Source organism: Oryx dammah, unplaced genomic scaffold (genome assembly GCF_014754425.2).
Source record: "Oryx dammah isolate SB20612 unplaced genomic scaffold, SCBI_Odam_1.1 HiC_scaffold_13, whole genome shotgun sequence".
NCBI lineage: Eukaryota > Metazoa > Chordata > Mammalia > Artiodactyla > Bovidae > Oryx > Oryx dammah.
The window spans coordinates 3,269,900-3,294,894 of NW_024070197.1; the positions used below are offsets into that span (position 1 = coordinate 3,269,900).

Consider the following 24,995-nt stretch of genomic DNA (forward strand, 5'->3'; position numbering starts at 1 on the left):
CCGGGACCAAGGGCATCATGTCGTCCGGGGGCAAGGATGGGGGCGGGGGCTCCCCCGCCTACCACCTCCCACACCCACACCCACACCCACCCCAGCACGCCCAGTATGTGGGCCCCTATCGGCTGGAGAAGACGCTGGGCAAAGGACAGACAGGTGAGCCAAGGGAGGGGGCACCCGGGGTGGGGGTGAGGAGGGGATGGGGGCAGAGAGCGGGGCTCCTGGGCCCCCGAGTCCCTCTCAGAGAAGGGACTCGGGGTCCAGATTGCCGGGTCTCCAGGCCGAGGGGGTGAAGGCTCGGACTCTGGGGTCCCGACTCCTGGGGGAGGTGAGGGGCCCAAAGGCTCCCCCGCTTTGGGAGCAGAGGTTGGAGAGTCCGGCCCCAGCGTGGGCAAGGGACCTCGGCCTGCAGCCAGGGTCCCGGCCGCCGGGAGCCCAGGTCCTTGGTGCAGTACAGCCGCAGGCTGGGGCGAGGCGCTGGCATGGGGGCGCGCCTCCCGAAGCGGCATCTCTCCGCACTGTCCTCTGGCCGCAGAGGGCCTCTGTCGGGGTGACAGGGGCACTGAGGCTGGGACGATGGGGTCTCCAGCATCCTGCCCTTTCTCCAGCATGCTGGCTCAGAGTGGGGACGGGGAGTGGAGAGGTGGAAAGGTGGACGCAGGAGGCAAATCCCTCAGGGGTGGCTGTGGACTGGGGGCAGTCATCTTCTGTTGTTGCTTAACCTCCTTAACCTCTTTCTTGCCAGGTGGGCGGTGGGTGGGTGTAAGAGAGGAGCTGAACACCTGAGTTCTGGGCCAGAGCTTCGGGGATCAGGGGCCAGGCCTGGGGGAGGGTCAGACTCTGCATCCCAGGGCGAAAAGTGTGAAGGTGTTGCTGACTTCAGTTCCTGAGTTGTAGGGGAGGAAGGGGCCATGAGCCTGGACTTGAGGGTCTGAGGGAGGAGGGGCTGGGGGCTCGGACTCCTGGGTCTGAAGGTGGAGGGGGCTGGGTGCCGGCATTCCTGGGTTTGGGGCTTAACACTGGGGAGTGGGCATACCCTTGGGGTGTGCCTGCTCCCAGCTGCAGCTGCTGTTTTTAAAAGATCAAAGAAAGGGCTTGAGAGGTCTGGGTTTGAGAGGAGGTGGAGGAGGATGGTCTGGGAAGGGGGCAATCACAAGATTATATTCCTTGAGAGACATGGTGTCTCCAGAAGATTAAAGGGCAGAGAACTCAAGGAAGTGATGGGCTGAGAGAGAGGGAGAGAGGTTTGTCTGAAGGAGGTAGATTGGAGGACACAAAACTATGGAAACCCAGCGAGGCAAGACGGTGTATAGAGGTGAAATCGAAGGGGCACATGGGAAGGACGGAGAGTCCAGGGTGGCTGTGGAGGAGGGGGGAGGCAGGTAGGTGGATGGCAACCAGCAGGGACGGAATTGGACAACAACGAGTGGAAAGAGAGTTGTGTCTGGCGGGAATGGCTGCTGTCAGTCCCCAGGAGTTCAGGTCAGGGTGATTCGGGCCACCTCGAACCAAGCCAGGAGGGGAAGAAGGAGGAAGCAGGTTGGCAAGGGGGCGCTCAGGAGCCAGAGGTGAGGACACTGCACTGGGAGTGGCCCCCACATTTTCCGTCCCATCCCCCAGGTCTGGTTAAACTCGGGGTCCACTGCATCACGGGCCAAAAGGTGGCCATCAAGATCGTGAACCGGGAGAAACTGTCTGAGTCGGTGCTGATGAAGGTGTGTCTGTGCGCTGGGGGAGAGGGGACCCTTTGGGGCTGGGGACAGGGAGGGAGGCAAGGCTGACCACCTGCCGTTCCTTTTCCCCCAGGTGGAGCGGGAGATAGCCATCCTGAAGCTCATTGAGCACCCGCACGTCCTCAAACTCCACGACGTCTACGAGAACAAGAAATATTTGTAGGTATTTATAGACACCCAGCCCTCCATGCATCCTCCCCAAGTTCCCAGGGCGGGACGTTTCTAGAATCAAGGCCTGGAGGGGCCAGGGGAAACTTAAGCTCTCTTGGCCGGGCCACTGAAAGTCTAGTCCCGTCCCTGCTGCACAAGGACAACCCCCACACACACACACTCATAATCCTCTGTGTTCCCATGCTGACCTGGCCTGACGCTCTGGGCCGATTGTACCCTGGCAGCAGGGCAGCTAAGCCTGAGCCGTCCCCATGCCTGATGGGGGACGAGGCTGGTCCTCCCCCTTCCTCCCCAGCCCCCGGTCCCTTGTCCTGCTGCGCCGTGGGGAACACTCTGTACCGCATAATCTGGGTGCCCTCAGCCAGATCTGACTTGCTGAGGCAGATCTCCAGCCCTTTCCATGTGCTAGGGCAGTGGGGCCGAGCAAAGCTCCAGGCTCAGTGAATCCTGCTTCTTCCCAAACCCTTCCTCTGCAGCACTGGAGACTCCCTTCCTCCCGCAGCATAACTCTGGGTGCTATGACTGGACACCCCAACAATGGGTCTGCTCAGGAGTTCTGAGTCTGTATCTGGAAGTCGATTAGCCCCCTTAGGTTGGGGGTGGGGTCCAGCTGTCCCAGCTCCAGACAACAGGCCTTTGTCTGGACTGGTGACCCAAGGGACAGCTGGACTGGGCACCAGGAGAGGGGACACCCCCGCTGCTTGACCTTGCAGTCCCCGGTTTGAACTGACTCCAGCACCCATCAGAGGCTGGATTTCCCCAGGAAGGAAGCTGACCCGGCCCCAGGCGCTCATAGGATTTGTAGTCTTCAGGCTTCTCCAGGTGTGGCGGCAGGGAGGGGCCATTGTTGCCCATTGGTGGAGCTATCACTCTCACTCCACCATCCTTGTAGGGAGGAGGGCCCGTGGGACTTGGTGTCTCACGGAGGAACCTCAGCTTTCCACTGAGCTCATAGAAATTAAGCTTTTGTTTTCCTGGGGCTAATGGGAATTAAAGGTTTAGCCTCCCAGAGCCTGATGGGATTTCGAGTCTTTAAAATCCAGGTGGCTGATGGGAATTAGGAGTCTCCATGTCCCAGAGCCTTATGGGAGTTGGGAGTTTTTAACCTCTCAGGCCTGAAGGGAGTTGTAGTCTTTCACTTCAGGGAAGTTGACTTAGATTGGTGCACAAGCCAACCTTTTTTTGCCAACAGTTAATGAGAATTCTAGTTTCTTCATCTCAGAGATTTATGGGAATAAGAGGCTTCCCTGCCCAGGGGCTAATGGGAGTAGGTGGGGGTGGCGTGGTCTTTATTGCCTAAAGTCCTGTGAGAATCGAGGGGATCTCTTTCTTCCAAGTACTAATGAAGTTGCCTTATCTCCGGAAACAACTGGGAGTCAAAGTATTATTACTCTTGAAGTTGACATGGGAATCTGTGCTGCCAGGGGGGCTGATGGGAATTGAATTTTGACTTCCCAGAGGCGGATGAGACTGCCTCTTTCTCTCAAGGACTGATGGGAATTGGAGTCTTTACTTCTCAGGGGCTGATGGGAGTTGTAGTCTTTACCTCACAGATGTTGACCGTTGAATTGGTACACATTGCAAGTGTCATTTCCCAAGAACAGATTAGAATTCCATTATCTGCATCCCAGACACTAATGAAAATGAGAACTTTGGCTTCCCAGAGGCTGATGGAAATACAGGGCTTTATTTCCTAGGGGCCTGTGAGAACTGGGATCTCTGACCTCCAGGTGCTAATGGAATTGCCTCATCTCCTGAGGAAAACTAGTCAGAGTGTTGACCTCTGAAATTGACATGCTGGCCAGGGCTAATGGGAATTGAGTTTCTGCTTCCCAGAGCCTAGTGGAAATTGGAGCCTCCTCCTCCTGGGGACTCATGGGAATTGGGGTCCTCTGCCTCCAGGGCCAGTGGCATTGAGGGCTTGTACTTTTGGAAGAAGGAGGTCAGGCTCTTTGGTCCTCCACATGCCCCTTCCAGCCCTCTGCCCTCTCCATGTCCCCCAGGTACCTGGTTCTGGAGCACGTGTCTGGAGGTGAGCTGTTCGACTACCTGGTGAAGAAGGGGAGACTGACCCCCAAGGAGGCCCGGAAGTTCTTCCGCCAGATCGTGTCAGCACTGGACTTCTGCCACAGCTACTCCATCTGGTGAGGGGGCAGCTTGCGGGGAGGCTGGGACAAGCACTACCCAGAAGGCAGGCCCTTGGGAGCGTATAGCAGAATGACTGGAAGCCAGAGTGCTGCAGCCCGCTTTTCCAAAATTGAGATATAAGTCACACGTCATAGGGAATTCCCTGACGGTCCAGTGGCTAGGACTCCATGCTTCCACTGCAGGGGGCACAGGTTCGATCCCTGGTCAGGGAACTAAGATCGTGCAAGCTGTGCTATGTGGCAAAAAAACCAAAAGAAACAAAAAGCTTCTTACAGCATGAAATCCACCCTTCAGAGCATACAATCTGGTATTTTTGAGTGTATTTGCAATGATGGGCATCACTGCTATGTAATTTTAGAACATTTCATCACCCCAAAAACCATTACCCTGTACCCATTAAGCAGTCACCTCCCCCCATCCCCAGCCTTGGGTAACCACTAATCTACTTCCTGTCTCTGTGGATTTACCTATTCTGGACATTTCCTATCAGTGTGGTCTTTTGTGGCTGGCTTCTTTCACTTGGCAAAATGCTTTCAAGGTTCACCCATTCCTTTTCACTAATGAGTAATATTACATTTTATGGCTCTGCCATATTTTGCTTACCCATTTACCAGTTGGTGAACATGTTGGTCGTTTCTTATTTCTGGATATAATGAATAATGTGGACATATGAATATTTACATACAAGTTTTGATCTGTGACCTATGCTTTCAATTCTCTTGAGTATATACCTAGGATCAGAATCGCTGGGGAGGGCTTCCAAGGTTGCTCAATAGTATGGAATCAGCCTGCTAAGCAGGAGATGCAGGTTCAATCCCTGGGTTGGGAAGATCCCTTGAAAAGGAAATGGCAACCCACTCCAGTATTCTTGCCTGGAAAATCCCATGGACAGAGGAGCCTGTCAGGATACAATCCATGGGGTCATTAAAGAGTTGGATACAACTTAGCAACTAAACAACAACAACAGAATTGTTGGGTCATATGGGAACTCTATATTTAGCCTTTTAAAGAAGTGCCAAAAAAATAAATAAGTGCCAGCCCATTTTCCAAAGCAGCTGTGTCACTCAGCATCCCCACCAGCAGTCTCGGAGGGTTCTAATCTCTTGCCAACACTTGTTGTTACCTGACTTTTTGATTCTACATACCCCAGTGGGCGTGAAGTGGCATCTCACTGTGGTTTCGATGTGCATTTCCCGGATGGCTAATGATGTCGAGCATCCTTTCACGTGCTTATTGGCCATTGGCTTATTGTATATCTTCCTTGGACAAATGTCTGTTCAGATCCTTTGCCCATTTTTAATTGAGTTATTTATCTTTCTATTATTGAGCTGTAAGAGTTCGTTATTCCAGGAATGAAGGAGGACTCTAGGAATAATTCCCAAGAGTTACTTATTCTAAGAACAAATCTTTTTGTCAAATGCATTATTTTTTTCAAGTAATTTCTCCCAGTTTGTGACATGCTTTTGCATTTTTATAACAATATCTTATGAAAAGCAAAGGTTTCACATTTTGATGAAGCCAGTTTGTTGGTTTTTTCTTTTTCTTTTTACAATTCATGCTTTTTCTGTCCAATTTAAGAAATATTTGCCCAAGGACCTCCCTGGCAGTCCAGTGGTTAAAACTCCGTGTTTCCACTGCAGGGCACACAGGATAGATACCTGCTTGGGAAACTAAGATCCCACATGCCATGGGATGTGGCCAAAAAAAAAAAAAAAAAGAAATATTTGCCTAGCTCAAAGTCATAAGGTTTCCTCAGATGTATTCTTCTAGAAGTTGTGTAGTTTTAGCTCTTATATTTAGGCTTGAGGTCCATTTCAAATTAATTTTTGTATATGGTGGAGGGTAAAGGCTGAGGGTCATTTTTTTTTTTGGCATAAGGACGTCCGTATGAAAAGATCTTCCTTTCCTCATTGAATTGCTTTCAGCTCTCAAAACAAGATATTCAATATGCAGCATTTTAATGATTAATTAAGGTGCAAAATAGATGCCTCCAGATCATCTTTCAGCCTCGTTTGTTTGCACACCTCCCTCTCTGGGATAGGGGATTGGAGATGGGGTGAGGATCAGGCTGAGGGGGCTGAGACCTAGGACCAAAGCTTGGTGATGAAAAGGCAGCCCATTTAAATTGTCAACACCTCCCTACTGACAAGTGTCAGGACTCTGACATTAAAGACACTGGCCTCCAGGGGGCGAGAGTCAACAAATTTATCAGGTCTGACCCAGTTAAGGACCTCTTCCAACAGAAACTATAAAACCTGCCCCACCTCCCCGGGGACATCATTAACCCTTATATCCTGAGGAGTTTGTCCCAGGATAGGGAGTGGGGGGTGGGGGCGAAGGAGGAAGCAATGATGGGCTTTAGTTGACAGTATTTTTTTTTTCAATTATTCAGTATTGAAATATTTGATTTTTGTTTTGTTTTTGGCTGGGCCACGTGGCATCTTAGTTCCCTGATCGGGGAATTCAACCTCTGTTCCCTACAGTGGAAGCCGAGAATCCTAACCACTGGACCACCAGGGAATTTCCTGAAATATTTGAATTTTTCAAAAAATGTTATTTATTTTTGGCCGTGCGGGGTCTTTGTGGCTGCACGGGCTTTTCCCTGGCTATGGCACACAGGGGCTCCTCTCTAGTTGTGGTGGGAGAGCTTCCCACTGCGGTGGGTCCTCCTGCTGTGGAGCGTGGGCTCCGGGGTGGGCGGGCTTCAGTAGCTGCCCCTCTTGGCTCTAGAGCTCAGGCTCCACAGCTGTGGCCCAGGGGCTTAGTTGCTCTGCGGCACGTAGGATCTTCCTGGCTCGGAGATCGGACTCCAGTCTCCTGCACTGGCAGCGGATTCTTTACCACTGAGCCACCAGGCAAGCCCTGAAATATTTGAATATTTTAAGAGCCAGCTCAGTACCAGGCCTGCTTACCTCAAAGAAAGATCACTTCGCACATATTCAAATATCTGTGGATAAAATGATACACCGTCTGGAGGTCTCCTGCAAAATCGTCCAGTGGGGGAAGGAGAGCATATGTGGGGGTGGAGATTAGAGGAGATGCGCCTCGAGCTGATAACGGGTGGAGCTAGTGGGTGGGTGCATGGGGCTTTGTATATTCTTGTCTCTGCTTTGGAGCGTGTTTGCAAAGGTCTCTAACTAGAAGTTGCCAGACACGATCCCCCTCTGAGAGACAGTGAGTCGGGGTGGGGTGGGGCGTTGGTCCTCAGACTCTGGGAAGAGGGCGGAGGCCTGAGCCCCACCATCCTGTCTCAGCCACAGAGACCTGAAGCCTGAGAACCTGCTTCTGGACGAGAAAAACAACATCCGCATCGCAGACTTCGGCATGGCGTCCCTGCAAGTGGGGGACAGCCTTCTGGAGACCAGCTGTGGGTGAGTGGGGGCCCGCCACCTGTGCCCCAGGGAGCGGGTAGAAGCCCGCCAGAGGCTCACACGCCCTCTGTCCCTCAGGTCCCCCCACTATGCGTGCCCGGAGGTGATTAAGGTGAGCGAGGGGCAGGCAGAGGGGGAGAGGAGCGGGCAGGGGCTGGGGGCCCAGGAGAGGTGAGCATCAGAGCCGGCCCTTCTCCTCCCAGGGCGAGAAGTACGACGGCCGCCGGGCTGACATGTGGAGCTGCGGAGTCATCCTCTTCGCCCTGCTCGTGGTAAGGCCGTCCTTGCCTCTCCGTGCCCCATTTCTAGAACAGTCCTCTGCCTGCTGGAAACACAGAACATCTACTTCCACCCTCAACTCAGGGATTGTCTCCCAGATATTTAACTGGTACCAGGAACGTGTGTTGGGGGGTATTTACCAACAGAGCAAAATCCCGGGGGCGCCCCTCTCTGTGCCTGGAGGTAACCATCTGGTCACAGAACCGTGAGAAAGTCTGGAGGGTCCCCTGGGAAGGGATGGCGAGGCCAGGAGGACTTGGAGCACTCGGGTGAGCAGCTGCTTACTAACTGATCCTAGGGTGTTACAATATCGTAGTGATTAATAGGGGCTTCCCTGGTGGATCAGTGGTCAAGAATCCACCTGCCACTGCAAGAGACACAGGTTCGATCCCTGGTCCGGGAAGATTCCTCTGGAGAAGGAAATGGCTACCCACTCCAGTATTCTTGCCTGGGAAACCCCATGGACAGAGGAGCCTGGTGGACTACACTCCATGGAGTTGCAAAGAGTCAGATGTGACAGTGACTGAACAACAACAAGTGGGTTAATAGAACCAAACTGGGGAACGTGAGCTCCGACCACAGGGCCTTTGCACCTACTGTCTTCTCCCTGCCAGCCCTGTTGCTCACCTGGTTAACAGTAGAGTTCTTGTAGCTCTCAGCTCAATCATCGCCCTTCCAGGAAGCCTCCCCGGGGCCCCCTCCCTCCCGCCATGAGGTCAGATTTCCCAGTGGGAGGCTGTCTACTCCCTGGAGGTTAACAGAGCTGTCATTGTGTGTATAAGTCCTTGAAGGGTGTCTCTCTGTGCTCACCCCACCTCTTCCAGGCACTGGATTTAGGGCCCCCTTCCCAAAAGCCTGGAGGAGGTCACTTCCAGATCCTCCGTGAATTACATCTGCAGAGATGTAATTGTAAACAGGGTCACATTCTGAGGTTCCAGGTAGACAGGAATTCTGGGGGGCCACCACTCAACTTGCTGCACCCCCAGATCCCCACAGCCTTCGCTCAGTCTGGTCTGCCTAGTCCAGTCCAGCGTCGCCTCAGGCACCCAGTCACTGTAGGGCTGTTTGCTCCGTCACCAGCCTGTCCCACTCCGGGTGTGAGCAGCAGGCGGTCAAGGGCTTGCTTTGTTCACCGCTGGATCCCCGACGTGTAACGGAGGCTTGGTCTTTGTTGAATGAATGAAGATTACCTACCCCTCTCTAACCTGGGGAGAAGCGTGTTTTTAAAGGACAGGCTCCAAGCTGCAGCCCCAGCCTTTTAGGTGCTGGACACACCGCCCGTTGCCAAATCACTGCTCTGCCACTTCAGAGCCAGGCGGTCTTGTGCAAATGGCTGGATGCCTCCGTGCCTCAGTTTCCCCATCTGTGAAGTGGAGACAGCTGCAGCTCCCTACCTCCCGGGGCTTGTGGCGAGGCCTGACCGTGTCACTGCACATGAAGCGCTTAGGCGCTCGTCTGGTATACGCTGAGCTCTGTGCGCAAGGGATCCTGTCATTCCTCACGCAGGGGGCTCTGCCCTTCGACGATGACAACCTCCGCCAGCTGCTGGAGAAGGTGAAACGGGGCGTCTTCCACATGCCCCACTTCATCCCTCCAGACTGCCAGAGCCTGCTGCGGGGGATGATCGAAGTGGAGCCCGAGAAAAGGCTCAGCGTGAGTTGGGGGATGGGCATGGAGGGACGGTGGGAGGTGGGGACAGAGTCCCCGGGGCAGCCATGGGGACAGGTTTCCAGGACCCGTGCCTCCAGCCCCGAGGCGACAGCTGGGAGCGGGGTTGCTGGCTGAGCCCCATCCTGGGTCCTGCCCACCTGCCACTCCAGACTGGGGAGGAGCAAACACCGCACACAACATGCACACACCATACCACACACACACACAGACACACAAACGTGAGAGGACGCATGCGCATGGTGGACACACACACACACCAAACACACAGACACACACACCAGACACACACGCACAGACACACAAATGCGAGAGGATGCATGTGTATGGTGGACACACACACACACCAGACACACAGACACACACGCACAGACAAACACGAGAGGACGCATGCGCATGGTGGACACACACACACACCAGACACACACACACACAGACACACACACACACACAAACATGAGAGGACGCATGTGCACAGTAGACACACCACACCACACCAGACATACAAACAAACACACACCACACCAGACCACACACACAGACACACCACACCACACACCCCACACACACACAAACGCGAGAAGACGCATGTGCGTAGTGGACACACACCACACACATGTACACACACAAACATGAGAGGATGCATGTGCATAGTAGACACACAACCACACCACACACAGAGACACACACGGAGAGGCCGCATGTGCATACTGGACAAACACACTCACACACACACAACCCACACCAAAAAAAAAAAAAACACACACCACCCCCCAACTTGGGAGGGCGCATGCGCATACTGGCCCTTGCAAGGCGGTGTGCTTGGGCAGGATGTCACTGCGCATGCGCATGCTAGAGACGTAGCCTGCCCCCCGCACCCCGCCCCCGCCCTCCGCAATAGTCAGGCTGCGCCGCGAGCCGCCACTAGGGGGAGACATGAGCCGGCGTGCTGCCCGCTCTTTGCGGGTCGCGTTAGGGACCCCCACCAACGCCACCTAGGCGACTTTAATTGCGCACGTGCTGTGTTCAAACGACCTCACTTCTGCTTCTCTACCAACCACGCCCCTCACAGCTGGAGCAAATTCAGAAACACCCCTGGTACCTGTGAGTATGGGGGAACTGGACAACTGGGTCCTAGGGGGAAGGAGAGGACCTCAAATATCAAGGGCCCCCAAAGTAGGAGAGCCCGCTAGGGAGCGGGGTGCCCAGGGTCCTGAATGAGGAGGGGCTGGGGGTCTGGACTCCTGGATCTGAGGTGGAGGTGTGCTGGGGCCCTGACTCCGGGGTTCCCAATAAAGGAGCAGGCTGGGACGGGGGACCCCAGAGCCTCCGCTTTAGGAGACAGAGGAGACGCCCGGTTCCCTACGATTCTTCTCCTCCCCAGGGGCGGGAAACACGAGCCGGATCCTTGCCTGGAGCCAGCCCCAGGCCGCCGTGTGGCCATGCGGAGCCTGCCGTCAAACGGAGAGCTGGACCCGGATGTCCTGGAGAGCATGGCGTCACTGGGCTGCTTCAGGGACCGCGAGCGGCTGCACCGGGAGCTGCGCAGTGAGGAGTAAGACCCCCCCTGATCCTGACAGACACCCTGGCCACATGGGGTGAGGGGGTCCCCCCACAGTCTGCCGGGCACCCACAGAGACCCTCCTGGGGAGGCCTGGCCTCTAGAAGGGGCGTGGAGCTGTTCCAGGGGGAACCAGGCGGAGGTGGGTGGTAGGACCAGTGGGGAGAAGAAAGGATGCTGAAAACTGAGTAGGTGCTGGGGACGACTCAGTGCCTCACAGTGCTTACATGTAGCAAGTGCTCAGGTGCTCAAGTCAAAGTGTTAGCTGTCCAGTGGTGTCCGACCCTTTGCCACTGCATGGACTGCAGCCCGCCAGGCTCCTCTGTCCGTGGGATTCTCCAGGCCAGAATACTGGCATGGGTTGCCGTTCTCCAGGGGATCTTCCCCATCCAGACGTTGAACCTGGGTGTCCTGCATTGCTGGCAGATGTTACTAACTGAGCCACATTGAAAGTGAAAGTGAAGTTGCTCAGTCATGTCTGACTCTTTGCAACCCGTGGACTGTAGCCCACCAAGCTCCTCCATCCATGGGATTCTCCAGGCGAGAATACTGGAGTGGGTCGCCATTTCCTTCTCCAGGGGGTCTTCCTGACCCAGGGATCGAACCCAGGTCTCCCACATTGCAGGCAGACACTTTAACCTCTGCACCCTCAGGGAAGCCCTTAAATACAAGAGAACAGTCTCTCAGGAAACCTGCTATAGAGACACAGAACTTCAGATCCAAGTACTAACATCAAAGATTTCAAGGGAGGAAAGGAGCCACATGAGCATCACTATTGTATCATGGAGTAAAACGAGGCTGAGATATGTACTGAGACCAAGGGACCAACCCTGTTGACACCTAGGAAGATGGAGCCACAGACAGAAAGCCTGATGCACTGAGCCCCACAGAGCCACAGACAGAAGGAGGGGATGAGACCAACCCTGGGACCTGACCTCTGACCCCAGTGCTCTCCTGCCCCCACCCCCCACAGGGAGAACCAAGAGAAGATGATATACTACCTGCTTTTGGATCGGAAGGAGCGGTACCCCAGCTGTGAGGATCAGGACCTGCCTCCCCGGAATGACGTTGGTGAGAAGGGCAGGCCGGGGAGTCCAGACCCTAGATTCCCCAGGGAGGGACGGAGGGGCTGCAGGCCTTGAGCTTCTAACTTTAGACTCCCTGACTTGCCCCGAGACCTTGGTCAAAGCCCCTCTCCACTCTGAGCCTGTTTCCGCGTCTGTATGAGTGTCATGCCCAGCTATTCCAGTGCACCCTCTAATCGGGATGATACTCTCGGCCCGCAGACCCGCCTCGGAAGCGTGTGGATTCCCCCATGCTGAGCCGTCACGGGAAGCGGCGGCCAGAGCGGAAGTCCATGGAAGTCCTGAGCATCACAGATGCTGGGGGTGGTGGCTCCCCGGTGCCCACTCGACGGGCCCTGGAGATGGCCCAGCACAGCCAGAGGTGGGAGCCCCCGCCCCTCCACTGAAACGTACAGCCCTGGGTGGAGAGAGAGTTCAGGGCTCCAATGCTGTACCCACCTCAGAGGTGCTTTGTGACCGGGACGAGTCTCCTCCCCTCTGTGGGCCTCATCTCCTCATCTTGGAGGAGTGTGGAAGGGAACAGGCACCGAGCCTTCTGAAACCCTCCCACTTGATTTTTTCCAGATCCCGTAGCGTCAGTGGGGCCTCCACTGGTCTGTCGTCCAGTCCCCTGAGCAGCCCAAGGGTAAGGCCAGGTCCCAGATGGATTAAGGGGGTAAGGGAGTGAAGACCCTGTGGAGCAAAGCTGAAGCAGCAGAAATTATAATTCCCATGAAGTCCTGGGACATTGCCTCCTTGTCCCTGAAGAGCCAAAGACCCAAGGCCTCGTTAGTATTTCAGTCCACTGACTGACCATTTCCCACGTTAACAGGGTTGGGTTTTCAGTGTGCCTGAAGGGTCCTCTTTATTCATTTAACCAGTTAGTTGAGCACCTATTCTGTTCTTGTCACTGCTGGGTTTACAGTCCCTGAGCATGATTAAAAAAAAAGTCCCTGCCCCAGCTCAACAATGGGAGTGGGGGTGGGGTGGGGTGTTGGGGAAATAATTGGACTACAAGTTCCATCATGCTTTGGGGTACACCCCTGTACGTGTGTGCCTGTGGGGCTCCTAGGGTGTCCTGGGAGTTGTAGTCCACTCTCTCACTGTATGCCACTGCTCTACAGAGTCCGGTCTTTTCCTTCTCGCCGGAGCCTACTGGAGATGAGGCCCGGGGTGGGGGCTCACCGACTTCTAAAACGCAGACGCTGCCTTCTCGGGGCCCCAGGGGTGGGGGCACCGGGGAGCAGCCCCCGCCCCCTAGTGCCCGCTCCACACCCCTGCCTGGCCCCCCAGGCTCCCCACGCTCCTCCGGGGGGACCCCTTTGCACTCGCCCCTGCACACACCCCGGGCCAGCCCCACTGGGACCCCAGGGACAACGCCGCCCCCCAGCCCCGGCGGCGGAGTCGGAGGAGCTGCCTGGAGGAGTCGTCTCAACTCCATCCGCAACAGCTTCCTGGGCTCCCCCCGCTTTCACCGGCGCAAGATGCAAGGTACGGGGGTCCTTTGAGGGTGAAGGGGCTGGGGACGTGGACTCCTGAGTCCTAATGTGGGGTGGGGGCTGGGGTCTAACATCTGGGTCCCCAGGAAGAAGCAGGCTGGGGGCCTGGACTCCCACGACCTTTGAGAAGATGCTGTTGGGAGCAGAGATTAAGGTGTTGGGTGGAGGCGAGGTCGGGCCTCCACTCTGGAGGAGGAGCTTGTTGGAAAGACACGCCCGTTCAGTGCCCCTACTCACCTTCCCATTGGCTCATGGCTAGCAAGCCCCAACCCCAGAAGGTGTGGCCCGACCAGGGGCCACAACCCTGGAGAGAACGTCACGCAGCGTGCGCTCCATCTGGGGTTTAACTGCTGGGACGTGAACAGAGTCTGGGGTCTTGAATCCCCGGGTGGCGGTCCCTGCTGGTCTGTGTGCTGGACACCAGGTGATGGACACGTGTTGGCCTTGCGCTCTCTTCCTCAGTCCCCACCGCCGAGGAGATGTCCAGTTTGACGCCAGAGTCTTCTCCAGAGTGAGTCTGACAGGGAAGGAAAGAGAGGGGACGGAGGGGCAATTCCCTTAGCCTCCTCCCAACCTTCCTCCAACCTATCTGCTCCCACTCAGGCTGGCAAAACGCTCTTGGTTCGGGAACTTCATCTCCTTGGACAAAGAAGAACAAATATTCCTTGTGCTAAAGGATAAACCTCTCAGCAGCATCAAAGCGGACATTGTCCACGCCTTCCTGTCGGTGAGGGGCCTGGGTACCCATGCACCCTGGCGTCCACAGAACTACAAATCCCAGCAGCCTGTGGGGTTCACCTCCTTAGTGCTGGCCTGAGTTCCCTTTGGGGCTCATGGGATTTGTAGTTTTCTAGCCAGAGTTGGGGGTGGTCACTGTGGGGACAGGGAGGCAGGTATATAGCACCCTGCAGCCTGGAAGTGAGAAATAGGAGACAGAATTACTATTCCCTGCATGTTAGCCTCCACTGAGGACTAGTGAGTTGCCATTCCCCTACCACCAGATCAGAGATTGGCAAAGGAACTATCAATACTTTTTTTAGTGGACTCTGGGGTTGTCCACTGGGTCCTGTGGTTCTTTGCCCTAGGGGCTCATGGGCTTAATGTTTCTGAGACAGATGTGACTTTGGGCAGGGTTTGTGGAGGAAGGAAGGAATTTATTTAATGTGGTCCACGGGCCTGGGGCTGGCACCAGATGTGAAAGTCCATATTAACATGGGATTCAGTAGCTCAGTGATTTTTCTGATGCTCTGTTTATAAGATAGAGAAAACTACAAATCCCAGCAGACAGTGGGGCCCCCCAATGCCTCTTCTGTTATCCTTTCCCCCTGGTGGCTCAGGGGATTGGTATTTCCTGGGCCAGAGCTGATCAAGGGCTGCTTACCCGTGCCTTGGAGTCAGGTCTCTGAAATCACCCCCTCCTCTTGTCCCCGCCCCTCTCAGATCCCCAGCCTCAGTCACAGCGTGCTGTCACAGACCAGCTTCAGGGCTGAGTACAAGGCCAGCGGTGGCCCCTCCGTCTTCCAGAAGCCTGTCCGCTTCCAGGTGGACATCAGCTCCTCGGAGGGTCCAGAACCCTCCCCCAGGCGGGACAGCAGCGGGGGCGGCATCTACTCTGTCACCTTCACGCTCCTCTCCGGTAAGTGTCCCGGGCCACGGCTGCCCCCAGCCTGGTGTGCGGGATGCGCAAGACAGCGGAGGGCAGCAGTCCTCTGAAGTTTCAGCTTATCAAATCTGAAGAGACTAGTTTAGAGAGCCCTTCCCCAGACACAATTATTCCAAAAGAGTTTACTTAACGGCACTTATTTATGTCTATTTTATTTACTGAAGAGTTTGATCACATCTAGTTATTTTTCTTGCTGACAAACTTTGTAACAGGAATAATAAGATCTTATTTATTTGAAGCCTAGATACAATAAAAATATTATGCTTAATGTTGATGACTCTAAAAACATGTCTATATTAATTAATGCAACAAACTTAACCTAAATTTAGTACCAGGTATTAATGCTATACTGAATGTTTCCCAGTTCATGCAAACCTGAAAGTCCTTAGGGTTATTTTCTTTTCCCTTTCTGAGCATTTACGTAAGTGCCTATTTTCCTGTAAGCCAATAAATAGAGTTCATTTACAGATTAATTTTGGCCGTAACACTCCTACAACACACGCATATCGATGCATACAGATTCACCAATAGACTCCCAGTAGTTTCCATTTCAAAATTTCAGCCAGGAGTCAGTTACAATAAAGTAAAACCCAACAGTTACAAAAGAGGTTGGATTCAGATCACCTATCTCCCTCTTGTTCTCTCTTTCAGAGTTACCTTGCCTTCAATTTTCAGTTTACTTTTTACATTTTTAAAAATTACTTTTCAGTATTCATGTGCTTGTTTATGTGGCTTTGTCAGGTTTTAGTTGCAACACACAGGATCCTTGTTGATCCTTGTTGTGGACTCTGGTTATGCTGTCCTGGCTCAGGCCTTGCTCCAGTGCACGTGGAATCTTAGTTCCCCGACTAGAGATTGAACCCGTGTCCTCTGCGTTGGCAGGCGGATTCTTAACCTCTGATACCACTGGGGAAGTCCCTCAATGAGGCATTTTTGGAATTTGGAAAACTTTGGGGGCTTCTGCATACGAATGAAAATAGGAAAATGTGATGAGAGCTCTCTAAAATTTTACAATTTAGAAGTTTTTCCAATCTGAAAGATCCAAGAAGCTAGCCCTACAAATATTTTCCCTGCTAACCTAATTTTTAAGAGGAAAAACTCTTACCACTGTTGTTTCCAGTACACCCTGCAGGCAGAGGTCCAGGAGACTGCAGGCTTTTAACTGTGTGTGAAAAATCCGTTTTAGGGTGCTGAAAAGACCTATGTTGGCCATTTCAGGGCAGGATTTCCTTTGATTCCCAATTAAGTAGTTGCAAGCATACATAAGCCCAGCTGGTATTCCCATCAGTGGCTGTCTGTATGGGAGCTGTTTGGCCTTTGAGGCACAATTTCCCATTATTAATTTCGTAGCCTAATTCAGATATGAAATATGATCTAAGGAACTTTCTGAGGGCACTGTGGCAAATCGCCTGCGTGCTGCTTCTGAATCTAGCAAGGAATTACCCTGGGTTACTTTTTTCGACTTTTTAAGTTTTTTAATTAAAAACTATTTTTTGGCTGCGCTGGGTCTTTGTTGCTGTGCGTGGGCTTTCTCTAGTTGCAGGGGGTGGGGGCTGCTCGCTGCCTGCTGTCCTCCGGCTTCTCACTGTGATGGCGTCTCTTGTTTCGGAGCACAGGCTCGAGGGCTCGTGGGCCTCCATAGTTATGGCACACAAGCTTAGTTGCTCTTTGGCGTGTGGGATCTCCCAGACCAGGGATCAAACGGGCCCCTGCCTGGTGAGGTGGATTCTAAAGCACTGGACCACCGGGGAAGCCCCCAAGGCTGCTCTTGACTGCTTGTTTCTCCCAGGTCTCACACCGCCTCCCTTCCCTAATTAACCACTGCTTGAATCGGCCCCTTGGAACTCAGGGAAGGTCATGGAGGCTGAATGAAGGCTGTTTTCTATAATCAGAGAAATGGGGGGCCCAGAAAGTCTTTGTGCCAAGGAGCCCCACAGGGCCCTGCTTGGTATCATTAAGAGCTGAATAACTCAGTCTCTCACTTCACTAGCAAAAGTTTCTTTTCAGACCATATAGCAACTTGTTCAATTTTGAATTTAAGTCAAATTTAACAAAAACTCAGCCAGTTATGTTTCCCTGGGCCTCTTGCCCAGACACCCAGGTCCTGCCTAGGCAATGCACTGGAGCCCCTTCAGATTTCAAGCCTTAAGTGAAAACAGTACAGATAAGATTTTCAGGATCATCACTTAAACGGTGAGAGCTGGGTAGCAGGAGAACTCATCAGAACACCTGAGAACTACCGAGAAGCCCGTCGGGGCTTCTTAGCTCTGGTTCTGGCTGACTCCCAGTGCCCTCTGGTGGGTGCCTGTCATATCCGGCCAGTTAGGCCAGCATGGCAGATGAAAAGATGAATCCGTTGATTTAAGGAAAAAATGGAGGGACTTCCCTGGCAGTCGAGTGGTTGAGAATTTGCCTGCCCGTGCACGGGACACAGGTTCGATCCCTGTTCCGGGAGGATCCCACTTGCCGCAGAGCAAGTAGTCCAGTCTGCTACAACTACTGAGCCCGTGCTCTGCAACCAAAGAAACCACTGCAGTGAGCACCACAACTAGAGAGGGTCCCCCGCCCCCTGAAACTAGAGGAAAGGCACGACAGCAGAGAAGACCCAGTGAAGCCAAAAATAAATAAGTCTTTTAAAAGAAGGGAAAAAAAGGAAAATTTTACTGGAGTCAAACAGTACTATAAGCCAGGAGTAGCTGCTCAGGAAGTCTGAGAGCTGTTCCGCTCGGGAGCAGTCCATGCCCCACTAAATGCGTTTGTGAGGCAGAGGGCCCTACGTGAAATGGCATGTACTGACAGTTTGCACGATCCAGGTGCAGAGCGAGTCGTGGGTTGTGGGTCATCGTCAGGGTTAAGAAGGTTGTCTCCTAAGCAGGTGGTTTATTGCAGGCGCACAATAGATACACACCAAGGAGGGGGAGGAGGCCCAAATGGGCGGAGAAAATTTGTCCTGTTTGAATTTTTTCCACTCTTGCCGGAAAATATGGATCTTGCTTCATCAGTCTGTTGCCCTGGCCCTTGCAGGTCCCAGCCGCCGGTTCAAGCGGGTGGTGGAGACCATCCAGGCCCAACTGCTGAGCACACACGACCAGCCGTCTGTACAGGCCTTGGCAGGTGGGGGCACCCGCGGGGGCAGGGCGGCGGGGCAGAGGGGGCACTTCCGGTGGCCAAGTGCTGCAGGGGCTTGTGTTACCCGCGAGGCACCAGACCTTCCCAAGCCTGAGAAGGCCTCACCACAGAGGGAGGGGACCTCCAGGGGTCCCTAAGGGGACCACCGGTCTCTGTGTTGGAGGTGGTGGAGCTCCCTGCCACTGGAGGCTCCTGAAATGTGTTCTGGAGGAGGGTGACCAGCTGTCTTGCTCTGCTGGGGACAGGGAGGTTCCCGACACCGGGGACTCTCAGTGCTAAAACCAGGACAAGGTGGTCGCTGTCTCGCAGACCCTGCTGGGCCTGGCTTTCACGGACTCCCCTCTCCCCAGGAGGGGGCGAGGTCTGTGCTCCGGGAGGAAGGGGCTTCTCTGTGCCCACCAGCCCTGGTCGTCGGGAGCGGAGTCCCCTAGCCACCAGGGATCAAGGAGGTCAAGGTCACAAACAAACTCTGTGGTTCCAACAACATCAATTTATTATCATGCAGCCCTGGAGTTCAGAGGTCCCACACAGACAAATGGGGCCAACCCCAAGTGGAGGGCCGCCCCAATAGGCAGGTAGAGGAATTCTGCCCTGTTAGTCTGCTTCTCCAGGGCAACCAGAAGCCAGGAAGGCCCACTGAACCTCTCTAGACCTGGCTGCCAAGGAAAGGTGGCCTTGACGACCAGAGTTCTTTAAAGGGCACACCTTCAGAGATGTAGGACCCACAGGGACCCAGGGTCCGAGACGCGTGCCTTAGAAGGGGAGTGGGGCAGTGCGGGGACCTCCGACTGAGCCCCAGGGAGGGGCAGCCCTGTGGGTTGCTACGGCAGCAAGACCTCCAGCAGTTAGTGTCTCTTAAGGGGTGTTCTCTGGTACGGGACCTCAGCTCTTGTTTTGGGCCCTATGGAAACTGCTGCCTGACCACTGGGAACCAGCCCTGGCCAAGTCTGGCCAGTAGCCCAGTCTGGCCCCACAGAAAGGTGCCCCAGTCGTGCAGGTGCTGCTGGGAGAGCCAGAACAACCTGCTGGGGGCTCCCCAAGGGTCCCGAAGGGAAGGGGGCGCTTTGGCCACAATCCGGGGCCTTGGAAAGTGCATTAACCAGAGTCTCTGGGGCTGCCTCCTGAGCTGGGCCCACCAGGACTCCCTGGGGCTTGGTCTGGTCTCCAAGGCCCTGGGCTGGAGGGCTGCGCCCTGTTGGTGCAGGGCAGGCAGGCAGGCCTCGTGGCTGCCGTGAGTGAGCCCTGGCAGCTGCCCCCCACCCCCTCACCACCAGAGGTTCGGCACCCCTTCCTGAGGCCAGACCGCTTCTTCCCACGCAGACGAGAAGAATGGCACCCAGACCCGGCCTGCTGGGACCCCGCCCCGAAGCCTGCAGCCCGCGCCTGGCCGCCCAGATCCGGAGCTGACCAGCTCTCCCCGCCGAGGCCCCCCTAAGGACAAGAAGCTCCTGGCCACCAACGGGAGCCCCCTGCCCTGACCCCAGGGGGCCGGGGAAGGAGGGGCGCCCCCTCCACCCCCCTTCCCTGCCCCCCAACTGTGAATCTGTAAATAGGCCCCAAGGCATATGTGGGGAGGGGGGAGACACGACACACCCAGCCCTGCCCTTCGGGGATGGGTCTCTGGGGGCCATGCCCAACGGGGGGGTTTCTGGGGGGACTGCGGGTGGGGGAGCTCTTTCTATTTTATTTATTGATTAATTTATTATTTTATTTATTGATCAATCTCTCTGCGGGGTGGGGTGGGGGAGGGACAGGGGCTGGTTGGGGTGGCTTAGCAGATCCGGACAGACAGGGCCGTCTGTCCTCGTGTGCCCAACTCCCCCTTCCTGGGCCCCCCCCGCCCCCCAGTCCTCTCCCTCTGCCCCTACGACCTTCTGTACGGATTTGCTCTCCGGAAGGAATTCTGATTTCGCGTGATCCTGCCTGCGTCCGTGTCTCTGATTCCGCCGGCGGCAGCAACAACAAAAAATTAACAATAATAATAATAATAATAAATATCCTTGATCAGGGATGGCTGGCTGGCCTTGGCCTCTCGCTTCCTGGGTGGCCCCGACTGCAGGGGCGGAACCAGATGGCAGGGACAGGAGGTGTGAGGATGCTGCTGGCTGGACGGCTGTTTACAGCTGGACATGCAGGGAGGTGGGGGAGTCCGGCGGGGGGCGGAGGCTGCCAGAGCCCGGCTGGAGACACAGGGTGCAGCCGTCCAGGCGAGAGAAGTCCACGGCAAGGAGGCCGAAGAGGATGAACAGCAGCATGGCGACGACCCACTCGCAGATGGCCGAGATGGAGCGCATAGACCAGGAGTGCAGGACGACCACTGGGGCCAGAGTCAAGGGCGCACAGCCACAGGGAGGAGCCGGAGCCGGCGGGGTGCCCACCCCTGACACACCCTGCCTGCTCCGGGCTGGAGCGGCCCCTCTCACCCGACAGCCTCCCCCCTCCTCAGCAACTCCTCCCAGACACTCTCAAAGGGGCCCTCCTTGTCTCCCCTCTGTCTCCAGCTGCTTCCCAAATATTTCCCGTTTACGTTCCTCCTCTTTGCAGCAGCATTCCCACTGTCTCAAAAATGCTCCTGCCTCCAACACTGCATGGTGTCCTAAAGATACCCTCCGGCCTCCATGGGGGCTCAGACGGTAAAGAATCCGCCTGCAATGTAGGAAACCCGGGTTCAGTCCCTGGGCTGGGAAGACCTCCTGGAGGAGGGAGTGACAGCCACTCCAGTATTCTTGCCTGGAGAATCCCCATGGACGGAGGAGCCTGGCGGGTCCACAGGGTCACAGAGTCGGACATGACTGAGCGACTGACACTACAGTTAGCCTCGCCTGGCCACCGGTGCTTGCGACTTTCTCCCCCGACCTGTGGCTCACAGGCCCCTCCACCTCTCTCCAAGCAGAGTCTTCTTCCTAAACTCTCTTCCTCTTTCCGGGTACCCCCTCCTCCATGACAAGCCCATCCACTCCGGTGCCCCAGCAGGCCCTTGGGAATCGCCTTTACCCCCTCCCATCTCCATCCCTGGTCAGCTGGTCACCCCAAGTCTTGTCTGTCTTGCTCATCTCTTTCTGGTCTGTTGTCTCTACTGCCCAGCCTTGTCCCTTCTCCAGCTCCGCAGTCCCAGCTGTTTATAAAATGGTTCTGTGACCACTGGCCGACACACCCCCCCAGCTCCAGCCTGGCAGAGTCGCCCCTCATTTTCTGGGACCACCGCCCGCCTCACTGAAGCGCTCTTCCTCTTGGCCAACCCAGCTCCGACTCACCCCTCCTAGATCAGACTAGACATCATTTCATTCATTCAAGGGTTTTTAGACAGTGAGGAAGGCCAGTATAATCCTCTAGCCCCACTGATCCTCAGACAAAGTGTGTGCCCCCAAACACAAGTGCTGACCCCAGCCCTGACCATGTACCTCTCCTGCTCACAAGCTTCCTGGGGCTCCCTGTTGCCCTCAGGCAGAAGCCCAAGCCTGTAACCCCTCGCTTCTCCACTGGAGAGCCTGACCTCTGGGCCTGCCAGCAGCTTTATTGCCTCCCCTGGGCAGCTTCCCTCTCCGCTGCCCCCCAACCACGTACACGAAGAGGCAGTCCCCCGACCCTGCACCAACCTCCCAACGCAGGCTAGTTCTGCAAGACCAACTCAAAGCATAGCGGGTCTCAGACCCCTCCGTGGCCATCCAGCCCCTACCACGCTCAGCTGACCATCTTACGGTTCTATCTCCCCCTCCCCCACAGTCAAGGGATGTTTGGGGCCCTAGGACAAGGACCCTGTAGCCAAACAGATCATGAGCACAGGTGGGGTTTGAGAGGGGCTGCCTGGACCTCGTAGTCAGTTTCACCCGCCACTGCAGAGGACCTGTGCTGGTTCTGCCTCTGCAGTTGCAGAAGGCTGAGTTCAGGAGCCAGCCCTTCCTGCCCGTTTCATGGGATTCAATCCACTGCTCTGGGAAACTGGATCACCACCTCCAATTTGCTGGGAAAGTGGATCCAAGTCTCCCAAGGGATCCACTGAGGGCAGCCCACCCAGGGCCTCGCTGGTTCCCCCTGGCCTCTTCCGGATGCCAATGACCTCTCGGGCGCCCCTTCCCACCCACCCCCACAGGGGGCAGCTGTCCCCAGGGTTGACCCCGCTCTCCCTCAGGACACTCTGCTAATCAGTAACAATCACTGTTCTGATAAAGGCAAGGCCATTCCACAGATATGGAAACTGAGGCTCCAAGACTGGTTTGGCTTGCCCAAAGGTGTGGCGATCTGGTGGGTTCTGGGGTGAGTCAGAAGCGGGTTGGAGTCGAGGCTCTACCCAGAGGCGTGCTCGTAAATGTGTGACAACCAGCTCTAATTTGTAACACATCAGTTTCTGGGGGAGAAGCCACAGCCACTTCCACCATTTCAAGCTGCTAGCATGGCTTCCCAGGAGGCGCTAGTGGTAAAGACCTGGCCTGCAAATACCTAAGAGACGCAGGTTCGAGCCCTGGGACGGGAAGGTCCCCAAGAGGAGGGCATGCCAACCCACTCCAGTATTGCCTGGAGAATCCCATGCACAGAGGAGCCCGGGGCTACAGTCCACGGGGATCACAAAGAGTCAGACACGACGGGGCACTAGGGCAGAGTCCCAATATTGACTGTTTACCTGTTCTGTGCCAGGCACCCACCTAAGCACCTCACGTGCTCCTTCACTCCTCACATTCCTTACCATCACCCTCATTTGATAGATGAGGAACCCAAAGCACCAGGAAGTTAGGAAAGAAGAGGAGTCCGCCACCCCACCCTCCCCACCGCCCCCCACCCCCGGCTAGTACATTGAGGTGGTGGATTCCAACCCAGGCAGCACGCCCCCAGACCCGGGACTCACTGACAATCCTCTGTAACGCTGCACGGAGACCGAGGCTGAGGAAGGAAGGGGCGCCCAGGACGGCACAGGGCAGACCCACCCCATCGGAGAGCCACCCCCACTCCAGGGAAGGATACTGGCCACCTCGAGGATGAAGCAGGCGCTGCAGAGCACCAGGCGGAGTGGCCCGATCCAGGGAGCCCCAGGCTGGGGCAGGGTCTTCATCCGCCAGGAGAGGAAGAGCTGCAGCCAGAAGTATAAGATTCCCACGAAGAAGGCCAGGAAGGCGCCTGTCAGGTGTGTGGGCCGCTGATTCTTCTCCTGGGAGGAGGAGGGCGCAGAGTTGAGCGGCGGACGTGCGGAGAGCCAGGGGCTGGGCCCACCTCCACCAGCTGTGCCGGAAGACTGCCTGCCATACTCAGTGACAGGCGTGTTGATTCGGCGCACTGGCTGTTCATTGTCCGCTGCACCCACGAGGGACCCCATTTAAAGCTGCTGTTTCCTGCTGGCGCCTCTATCCCTAAAACAGTGCCTGGCACATGGTGCATCCTAAGTGGCTTCAGTCCTGTCTAACTCTTTGCGACCCCATGGACTGTAACTCACCAAGCTCCTCTGTGCATGGGATTCTTCAGGCAAGAATACAGGAGTGGATTGCCATGCCCTCCTCCAGGGGATCTTCCCAACCCAGGGATCTAAGCCCCATCTCTTGTGTCTCCTGCATTGGCAAATGAGTCCTTTACCACTAGCACCACCTGAGAGGCATAGTAGAGACTCACAAATATTAGGAGAATAAATACTTCATTCTCAGCCTTAGTGGGAGAGAGCAGATTATTGCCACTAAGGGGGTAAAAATTGGTTCCTGAAGGCTGAAAAAAAAAATCTTAAATATTGCAATGGTTTGTGCCTTACTGATCTCATTTGTATTATATTAAAATTTTTAATATGAAATATTTCATGGGTGAAGGGATGATTAGGAGAAAATGTCTAAAAGAGGCTTCTGGAAAATTCCCTGGTGGTTCATTGGTTAGGACTCAGCACTTCCTGTCCTGTCCTGGTGGCTTAGAAGGTAAAGAATCTGCCTGCATTGCAGGAAACCTGGGTTTGATCCCTGGAGAAGGGAACGGCTACCCATTCCAGTATTCTTGCCTGGAGAACCCCATGGACAGAGGAGCCTGGCGGGCTACAGTCCAAGGGATCGCACAGAGTCTGACAGGACTGAGCGACTAACGCTTTCACTTCTTTTAGTGCTTCGACCTCAGGGGGCACAGGTTCAGTCCCCGGCGGGGACGGCGGGAAACTAAGATCCTGTGTGCCAAGTGGAGTGGCCAGAAAAGAAAAAAAGGAAGGCTTCTGAGTGGAGGGCAACAATGATTACAGAAAAAGAAAGGCTAAGGAACACGGGAATACATCAGCGAGTGAATGACTTGCTATGCAAATATGATGTGGAATTTTTACTAAGTTGTAGGCAGCCTCTTGTCTAAACACTGTGGCTTCCCTGGCCCTTTGGTAAGAGAAGTTTGGTGTCAGAGGTAACCACAATAGAAAAATAAAATGATAGGATAAATAAGAAAGATTTCTCCTATCACCCGTCCGTCTACTTATTCTACCAATACCTGCTGAGCCTCATGGTTAAGACTGTGGGGCTCTAAGAGTCAGGGAATCTGGGTTCATCTCTGACCACCAAGAACCTGGTAATAAAGAAATCTCTCTGGCATTTGACCAAAAAGAACCTCCCAGGAGTTCTTGTGGGGATGGATTAAAACAACCCAGCACAAGGCAAAGGTAGGGCCTCCTACAGAGTGAACACCCATCCACAGGGCGGTGCAGAGGTCGGGACTCCGCGCTGTCACCCCCAAGGGTCTGGGTTCCATTGGTCTGGGAACTAGTATCCTT

At 55.0% G+C, this 24,995-nt stretch overlaps 2 protein-coding genes across 3 annotated transcripts in view; one reads left to right on the plus strand and one right to left on the minus strand.

Moving 5' to 3' along the window:
• Positions 1-20,294, plus strand: BRSK1 (BR serine/threonine kinase 1). Its single transcript, XM_040251897.1, has 19 exons — positions 1-153; positions 1,618-1,712; positions 1,804-1,889; positions 3,905-4,045; positions 7,304-7,420; positions 7,499-7,532; positions 7,624-7,692; positions 9,206-9,352; positions 10,440-10,471; positions 10,752-10,922; positions 11,902-11,999; positions 12,215-12,374; positions 12,578-12,638; positions 13,117-13,483; positions 13,954-14,002; positions 14,095-14,218; positions 14,932-15,127; positions 18,179-18,268; positions 19,604-20,294. The coding sequence occupies exons 1-19, from the start codon at positions 18-20 to the stop codon at positions 19,759-19,761; spliced, it is 2,331 nt and encodes a 776-aa protein (XP_040107831.1). The 5' UTR covers positions 1-17; the 3' UTR covers positions 19,762-20,294.
• The window catches only part of TMEM150B (transmembrane protein 150B), an 8,154-nt gene continuing 3,156 nt past the window's right edge, over positions 19,998-24,995 (minus strand). For both annotated transcript variants that reach the window (XM_040251930.1, XM_040251929.1), the window contains 2 exons: positions 23,240-23,423; positions 19,998-20,600 (listed from right to left, as the gene is read on the minus strand). In XM_040251930.1, coding sequence (XP_040107864.1) covers positions 20,401-20,600; positions 23,240-23,423 — 384 coding nt within the window. In that variant the 3' untranslated portion in view covers positions 19,998-20,400. The remainder of the gene's footprint in view (positions 20,601-23,239; positions 23,424-24,995) is intronic.